Below are 9,874 nucleotides of genomic sequence, written 5' to 3' on the forward strand. Positions count from 1 at the left end.
TGAAATCAGATATTAGAGATATATTGTCTTCAAAATAAACAACTTAAATTTGCAACTTTTAGAAGTAACAAAGCTGCCAAAAACATTACAATGTATTTAAATCACATTCAAAGTTATTTATTTAGGGTTCTGAATATTTGGATATTTGGGTTAGATCCGTTTGACATGGACTAAATAACATGTGGCTACATTTAATTGGATAATTATTACACCTCAAAAGCGTTTATACACATACTTATTTTTTATACCGGATCAGCTTGTTGTGTTAAAATGAAACATAAGAAATGGAGTTAGAAGGGCTGTTCATGTATTTGGCCTTATTTCACAGTTGTTTCAAAGTTATACCATAATTACTTTTCTAACTTTTCAACCCACTGTTTTTAATTACTTCCACAGTTGCGCTTGACAGAATGAGTCGATGATATGCGACATATTCTCAACCGAGATTACAACTATGTACTTGTACAATAATAGTACGTAGTAGCAAATTTCATCTTCATTGCATCATGTTGGGGGAACACGTGTTGACCACGTGACATGCTTAAATAAATGTTCACTTGTAAGTGGTTGGCAGACCGAAAATATAATTAACTCACTATTGAATATTGATAAATAAATTTGGGCAAGTTCCATAAATATCAATCTTCTCCACCAGCCTGCTCCCAACCTCCTACTCCTCCCTCTTCAAAAATCCAACGGTTTTCAGTTTTCCTTTTATTTTTTGGAAGGGGAGAGTGGGGTAAAGCATGCAATTATTGGTAAATACTTATTACAATATTTAATATTTACATCAAATAAAATAATTTAATATAAAATTAAAAATTACAATGAAAATACATGTCATTTAATTATAATTAAGTCATAAAAATTTATAAGAAAAACACATATCTTGAATTTAATAGTTTTTCGCAAACATTAAATGCAAATATGTGTAGATGGCCCTTCACTATAACTAGGGGTGTACAAATGAAACCGACAAACCACACCAATTCGATAATTCGAGTTAAACCGACAGAAAAATTCGATTATGGTTTGGTTTGATTGGCTTGGTGTTGGAAAATAAAACCCGACGATATTTTGTTTGGTTTGGTTTTAACTAAAAAAAGTCAAACCGAAACCAAACCAACCCGACATTATATGTATAGAAGTTTTAAATATATTTAATACATAAAAATATTTATTGTAGTGTAGTTTATAAACTTAAGCTTTTTAATAATTTTATCTTTTAACGTATTATTTCAAGTCGGACTTATAACTTTTGGATGCTCCAATAAGTTTTATAGTCCATAAATGTTAGTAACTTAAATAAATCATAAACTAAAATCAAATCAATACTAATGATAATAAAAGAAATTCAATTCAATTGTACTATGAATGAAAATAGTGTTGGATATCTATTTTTTAGTTTTTCCATGGTTTAGATATAAAATGCATAACTTATTTTTCTTTAGTGTTTAGTCATGTAAATAATAGTACTTATTAGTCGTACTTATTTTAACAACTTATTAGTAATTTTAAATTATGTTTGTTTTCATTATGGCTTATTAATAATATTTATTTTATGCGATTTTCTCCTCTTTATTGTTGAATATTTTAGTACAATACCATGAATCATCTCATATTTATGTTATTTTATTAAAAACACCTTATATAGTTCTGTCTTACTAGGATTAAAGAAATATTTGGAGCACAAATTCTATGTTTTGTGTTATAAAGACTTTATGAAGAAAAAAACCCGAAACAACCCAAAAACTCGAAAAACTCAAGAAAAATCGAGATTTAAAAATCCGAATTTGATTGGTTTGGTTTGGTCTTTAAATTTAATAACCCGATATAATTGATTTGGTTTGGTGATTAAAAAATTGGAACTAACCCGACCTATATACACCCCTAACTATAACACTTTCGGTTGTTGTCAAGAACACTAAATATATCATTATGTCTAGGGACACATTCGATTCGGACAGTCTAATACTTTGAGTTATGATTTATTAAACATGAAATTGCTAAAAGAAAAAACTACTCCATATTATATAAAAACTCCAAGGTAATCAAAATATACTACAAACTGCACAAGTTTCGAAACCAACAACAAAAAAAGATGTTGCACTTCTAGTCGTGGACGCTAAACTAAAGAAAGTTAGGCTAGTGTGTCGAATTTTTATGTATCAATGTCGATATAAAGAAATATAATTTTGTGGAAAATTGAAAATTCACCTGCTGGAGGATTAAAATAGGAACAAAAAGAGCTACGTATTGGATAATGGGATTTCTCATTGAAAGGGGACATAAGACGACCATTTTAAAGCACATCACGATCTATAGATATAAGGCAACACAGACCGGAAAAGGTTAATTTCATTACCTTTAATGTCTTAAATTTAAAAGAAGATGAAGTAAAATCAAATTTATCTATAATAACCTCGTTTGTTCAATATTTTTTGATAGTTATATTAAAATGTGTTATAGATAAAATATTTTATAACATAATATAAAAATCGATTTTAAAAATAATATGATTTTTATAATAAATGACTATTATATAAGGATACTGTTATAAAGAGGTTTGATCGGTGGGAACGGGGACAGACTCTTCGAGGCAAGTAGTTAACCAAGTGCATACTATAATTAAAGACTTTCTTGATTTCATAAATTTTCTAAGAGTTTATTACTCAATTTCGTAAATAGTACATGTCACAAGATCCAAAAAATAAACAAATAAGTAAATAGTCCAAAGGGCAATTCAGTAACTTAACATCATATCCTCGCTATAAATATACACCATCCATCCCCAATTCCTCTCAAGCCCCCCTCGATTAGTCTCTCTTACACTGTCACGCGCTAAGAATTCAATTCTCTTTCATTTTTCTGGTGAAAACATGGCGACTCGGCAAGTTATCGAAAACCAAAGGGAAAATGCGGAAGTGTACACCGATCCAGTGATGTGCAAGCAGAAATCGCTTGAACTTCTAAAGGAAATCAACATGCCAAATGGTCTACTCCCTCTAGATGACATCTTAGAGGTGGGCCGCAACAAAGAAACCGGGTTCGTTTGGCTGAAACAGAAGAAGGCCAAAGAGCACAAGTTTAAGAAGATCGGTAAGCTCGTCTGGTACGACACTGAGGTGACGGCGATCGTTGAGGATCGTCGGATGAAGAAGCTCACTGGTGTTAAAAGCAAGGAGCTTCTCATTTGGGTTACCCTTTCTGATATTTCAATTCAAGACCCGGAGTTTAAGAAAATTACCTTTGCTACCCCTGCTGGACTTTCTAGGGCTTATCCTGTGTCTGCTTTCGAGGAGGAGGAGGAGGTGAAGAATTGAATTGGTGGAGGTTTCAGGGGTATTCTGGGGAATTAATAATTTCGAATATGTGTTTCTTCTTTCTTGTTTTTATTTATTTAAATTACTGTCTTATGTAACCGTAAGTTAAAATGTGAAAGTGGAACTATAGTTATAGCGGATAATCTTCTCCTTTTTAGTAATTTTATTTATTTTGCTTATAATGAGAATTTATATATACGCGCTTAACAACGAACTACTCATTCACAAGATCCCCGTTTTGATGTGGCGCTTGAAGCCATTATGCTCCTCCAATACTCCGAATCACATCAAAAGGCTTGTCTATGGTGATAAAGTTTGACCGAAACCAATAGGTTAAAGCAACATTTTTATAATACTATCGATAGCCCCTTAAACTTGTTAAATACTATTTATTTCGACATTCAATAAGTCCATCTCATTTAAACACTCCAGTCACATCTTAAATATGTCATTTAGACACAAAATTAATAGGCAGCCAAAATACAAAGATATAAATCAATGACTGACACGTGTAATTTTCTTAAAAAATGACAATTGTAATTAAAAAAGAAACAAAAATAACAGAAAAACCTCTCTCTTCCTCTCCCCCTCTTCTCCGCTGACAAATCCATACCCTCCCCTCCTCTCTCCACGCTGCTGCTTCTTCCCACCCGTTTTTGCTATATTAGTTCTTTAGAACTTGTCCTGATGGCATTATTTTGGAAACAATAAAGAAATTATTATGACTTTTATTCTGTGTTGCAAAAACTTGAAAGAAATTAATCATGGTCATTCCCGGAGAGAATCATCGATTTCGGACATAAGTTAGTACACTTTTTTATGTCGTTTTCACGGAGGTGGAGGGAAGAGAAGATGGAGGAATTTGAATCCACGTGCACCTATGAATTCTAAAGAAGTCAATGTTCTTGCCATCAATGGTAATCTCGTAGATCGGAAAGTTATTGAACGGCTGCTCAAAATCACCTTTTGTAAAGGTTGAATGACATTTCCACACTATAATCCTAACTCAGTTCTTTTGCTTTTGTTCAAAATTACAAATAAAAATTTTGATGTTAATTTCCAATCTAGATTTGTTAATTTTGTTTTGGCAAAACTTGTTGGCAACAATTTCAATAGATAGTTTGGTTGAATTGGTCGACGTTTGTGTGGTGGAAATATTGAAGGAGTTTGAGGAAGAAGGTGAAGAAATGGGGCCACAGATCTGAAAAATGAAAAAGAATAGTTCATCGGAAATTTTTTTGGCGAAGCTATTCATTTTCTGGCAAGAAGTAGGTGAACTTTGCCTGTTGGATGATTTTCACGCGCCTCAAAAACGTGAAAAACACTTTCCTTGCCATGTCATGTCAGCACATTGTGTCTGAATGACACATTTGAGATGTGATTAAAGTGTTTAAATGGAACGGACTTAAGATGAAGTGTCTAAGTGAAAAGCATTGACAAATTTAAGGGGCTATCGATGTATTCTGCCTTTATATTAGTAGAAAATAAAGAATGATTTAGATTTCATGGACAAGCAAGAAATTTGGCCAAAAATATTTAAGATTTAACATATATGTACAAGAAATAATATTTGATTTATGTGTGTGTGTGTATATATATATATATATATATATATATATATATATATACTGTATACAATACTCCCTTTCTGTCAGTTTATGTACTTTTTTTTGTTATCCATTTCGAAGAAAATAATATATTTATAAATTTAAAAATAATTTAATTTTAAATTTTTTATTTTACGTACTTTATCGTTAATGAAAACTTTTTACAGTCACATAAATGTCATGGTTTTAACCCATTAAACTTTTAGGACCACAAATTTAATAAATTAAACTAGCTCGTATAAATAAAAATGGAGGGAGTATAATTTTTCGATTCAATTGATCACTCCTATGGTAGCTCCGGCCCCATCACCGTTTAAGACATTCGGTGTTCCCATTCCAAACCGCACAAAAGAGGAAGAGAAGCCATGAATTCAGAAATCAGACAGCTAAATATTTATTCTTGAAAAAGAAAGAAAAATAAAAATTGCAATAGCTAGCAATAAAGAGAGACGATGGTAGGTGACCTAGAATTTAAAGTAGAAGCACCACGTTGAATCACATGACTATGTAGGCACCGCTAAATAGCCTCCTAAACTAGCGCGTGTGAGCGTTGGGTAACAGACTCTGGGGTATGGAAAGAAGGATGGACTTCTAAGTCGAAACTTTAAAGGAAAGTTGTCCCAGTTTTATTTGTCATTCCTAGGGCAGTCCTGTATTATTAGTTTGTTACTATTAACGGTACGGGTGTTCAAGAAAAAAAATTTGAAAATTATAATTGAGTCAAGCCGACTTGAAGAACAACATTCCTGCGTTTTGGCAAATATCAGTTTAAATCAACATTAAATATAACTAGTATTAATACTCGCGCGATGCGCGGACATAAAAAACGTCAAATTATGATTTGAGTTATTTGAATTATATACAAATAACCTTAAAATTAAACTTTATATATAGAAATTATAAATAATTATTAGATATTAATTAAGAATCAGGATATAAAACCATTTTTCAAATCTCATAGTGGATAACTTGTTCCTTTTCTATATCCGTATTAACCAACCCCTTGATTTTGTACTTGTATTTTGTTGTACGATTAATATTAAAGAATACTAAAAATGTGACGTTGTGATCTGTTTTGTTTGAGCACATTAAATCATATCATTTTAACAAAATTCTTACTACCACTTTATTTTTCATCTCAAATTCAAAAAAGTCTTATCCTTCTACATTTTTAGATGGATTTTTTTTCTTTTTTGTTCCTTGCTTATAGTTTTTGCGTTATTTATTACTTAATATTGTTATACTGGAATGTTGTCACGATCCGAAATTCCCACCTTCATGACCGTGATGGCGCCTAACATTTCACTTGCTAGGCAAACCAACGTTAGAATAATATTAGTTATTTTAAAATAATTTTAAATTAATTAATAACAAATAAACAAATGCAGAAATAAAGTCTGCAATAGAGTGAATAATGCATAATAATAGCGATGTCTAAATATCATCCTAGAACTGGTGTCACAAGTGCACAAGCTACTAGAATAATACAAATAAAGGTTTGAATGAAAATGAAGTTGTCTGAAAGAAATACACAACTACGATAAAGTGGAAAGGGATTTCAGAACAACGAACAACATACAATTATACCTCAAGTCTCCTACGAATAGCTGAATCCAAGCAAATCTAATGTACGCCACTGGGACCAACTCCGGTATCTGCACAAGGAGTGTAGAGTATAGTATGAGTACAACCGATCCCATATACCCAGTAAGTGTCGTGCCTAATCTTGAAGAAGTAGTGACGAGGCTAAGGCAGGTCACTTACATTAACCCGTACGCAATAATAATAATAATAACAATAATAGAAATAAAACAGGTAACTCATTTCAACAGTTGAAGCCAACTCGACAATCATAACCAATTATTATTTCAATCAGTTTCCGTTGCGACGTGCAACCCGATCCCACAATATATTCATATTCATTTCCGTTGTGGCGTGCAACCCGGTCTCACAATATATTCATTTTTATTTAATTCTGTTGTGGCGTACAACCCGATCCTCAATATATCTTTTTAATCAATTCTGTTGCGGCGTGCAACCCGCTCCTCCAATATATTCATTTCAATCAATTCTGTTGCGGTGCGCAACCCGCTCCTCCAATATATTCATTTAAACAATTCTGTTGCAGTGTGCAACTCGCTCCTCCAATGTATTCATTTTCATCTCTGTCGCGACGTGCAACCCGCTCCTCAAATAATATAATTTACCAATTTTTATAAAAGAAATTACTCCAATAAATGCAATAATTAATATAAAATTATAAGACAACAAGCATACAATAATTATGATTTATTTAGTATGCTAAATGTCAAGTAGCAATTAAGTCACATAAATCAAATAAGCATGTAGCAATTATAGCATGGATTCAAGGCATAATATTGAGCAAGGAATAAGAGAGAAATAACTAATATAATAATTAATTCACGATTTAAAATAATTTATAATTTTTAAATAATTATGCAAATAATTAATTTGACGACGTATAAGCACTCGTCACCTCACCTATACGTCGTTCACATGAATTTCATATAACAAATAATTCAAGGGTTCTATTCCCTCAAGTCAAAGTTAACCATGACACTTACCTCGCTTCACAACCAATTTCAAGATTCCAATAAACTTTTGCCTCGCGAATTCATATCCGAAAGCTTCAAATCTAGTCACAAAAAATTCAATATACTCAACACGAATCGTAGGAATTAATTCCATATGAATTTACTAATTTTTCGGATTAAGATCCAAAATTCATTTTAAAAATTGACAGTGGGACCCACGTCTTGAATCTCAAAAAAATTATGAAATTCGAACACCCATTCCGATATGAGTCCAACCATACAAAAATTATCGAATTCCGACGTCAGATTGTCTGTCAAATCCTAAATTTTGTTTTTGAAATTTTTTACAAAAATCTCAATTTCTTCCATCTAAATCCGAAATAAATGATGAATATTGACATGGATTTATGAAATACAATCACTTGTGGATAGAGAACACTTACCCAAGTCGAATTCGTGAAAACCCCTTTTGGAATCGCCCAAATCTAAGACTCAAAACTCAAAAATGAGTAAAAACGGCAAAACTCCCCGTGTTATGGGGGTTTTATGTCCGTGGGGCGCTGCCTGTGGCGCCGTTTCTAGAACTTCAGAAGTCCCAACTCCAGGGATAGCGCCTCACGCTACCCTGGACGCTGACGGAAAATATTTTCCGACATAGAAATGGGCATAACTCTCTCATACGATATCCAAATTCAACGATTCTTTTTGCTATGGCTCCGAAATTTCAATATGGATATAACGCTTCAATAAAAACTGAATTTGGAGATCATTTTATTAATTAGATACCACTTATTCTTGAAAAAACGATGTCGAAACATTCTAGAATATCCAAATTAAGTTTCGTCAACCATTCGAAATCCACCTTTGGCCCTCGAAGAAGTAGTGATGAGAGGTTAACTTTGACACTCACTATGGGTCAATAATATTAAAATAGAAATATTTAAATAGATATGATTTATGTGAATAACAATAATTTTCTTAACTAGCGAAAATAAATAATGCTTTCAAATTCAATAATTTCCAATTAATCATTTATCTTCACAAGCTGCAATAGGATGTCAAGGTATCATGTAATTATTATTATTAAGCATGATTTCTGCCGATGTCGTACGACCCGATCCAGAGTATCGTGTACACTGCCGAGGGACGTGCGACATGATCCATAGATGCATCTATACTACAGAGGCATTCGGCCTGCTCCATAGGAAAGGAGAACATTTTCTTATGAACCTCCGGAATGAGAAGTTATTATAAGGCTAACATATAAGGATGTACAATTTCTATAAACAGTCAAGTAATTTGCACAAAATTCAAGTATGTGAAATTTCGGTCTTTTATTATTTCCTCTAAGAATTTCCAATATAATTCCATTACTTTAATTAAATAAAGGATGCAATTATTATAAATAATTCATGATTTGAGTTCTAAACTACTCGGACATAGCATAATTAGTAGCTACGCACGGACTCTCGTCACCTCGTGCGTGCGCAGCCTCCACAATTAGTAACAATTATTAATTTAAACCACCTATGGAGTAAATTCCCTCTTACAAGGTTAGACAAGAGACTTACCTCGCTCTGAAATTCTATAGCTGGCTCCAACAACACTCTAACACCTCAAACCGATGCTTTTCGATCCAAAACTATGCAAACAATGTACAAACCAATCAAAATGTATACTCCAATGCTTGAAATTTAACAATTTATAAAAATTCTGAACTTCACTCGAAAAGTTGGCAGTGGGGCCCATGTATCAGAACCAGACGAAACTCACAAAATCCGATAACCCATTCAATTACGAGTTCAACCATACTAATTTCATTCAAATCCAACTCCGAATCGATATTCAAAATTCAAAAATTCGTTTTGTGAAATTATAGAAATTTCTTCCGATTTCTTCTTGAAAAATCCATAATCTAACTTCGAAAATGAAGATTAATCCATGAAATATAATCACAAATGAGTCAAGAATGCTTAAACAAAGTTTTGTGATGAAATTCCTCTTCAAAATTGCTAAATTCCGAGGTTCCCAACTAAAAATATGAAATAATAGCTCAAAGGTCCAAAATAGAGGACTTATAACTGACCAGGTTTACGGTCACTATGCGGCCCGCAAACCTGTTCTGCGGTCGCATAATGCACTGCAGAATGGTTCTGCGGTTGCATAGCACACCGCAGAACCTCTCTCCGAAAAATCCCAAGGCGGGATAAGCGACAAGAGTGCTGCCCAAGAAATGGTTATGCGGTCGCATAATGGGCCTCAAAAATGACATTAAAAATGGCCCAAAAGACTGCTCCACTCTGCGGCCATTCCGCGGTCGCTGAACGGACCGCAGAAATGCCTACTTCTGCCCAACATTTTCCTTCAACTCCTCAGCACACTGTTCAAT

The 9,874-nt window shown here is 33.0% G+C and overlaps 1 protein-coding gene across 1 annotated transcript; it reads left to right on the forward strand.

Moving 5' to 3' along the window:
• Positions 1-2,785: 2,785 nt before the first annotated feature.
• On the forward strand, positions 2,786-3,466 carry LOC104110180 (uncharacterized). The gene has a single exon (XM_009619625.4). It carries the CDS (start codon positions 2,880-2,882, stop codon positions 3,321-3,323), a length of 444 nt encoding a protein of 147 aa, XP_009617920.1. The 5' UTR covers positions 2,786-2,879; the 3' UTR covers positions 3,324-3,466.
• The last annotated feature ends 6,408 nt before the right edge of the window (positions 3,467-9,874 follow it).

This window comes from Nicotiana tomentosiformis, chromosome 2 (genome assembly GCF_000390325.3).
Source record: "Nicotiana tomentosiformis chromosome 2, ASM39032v3, whole genome shotgun sequence".
Classification (NCBI taxonomy): Eukaryota; Viridiplantae; Streptophyta; class Magnoliopsida; order Solanales; family Solanaceae; genus Nicotiana; species Nicotiana tomentosiformis.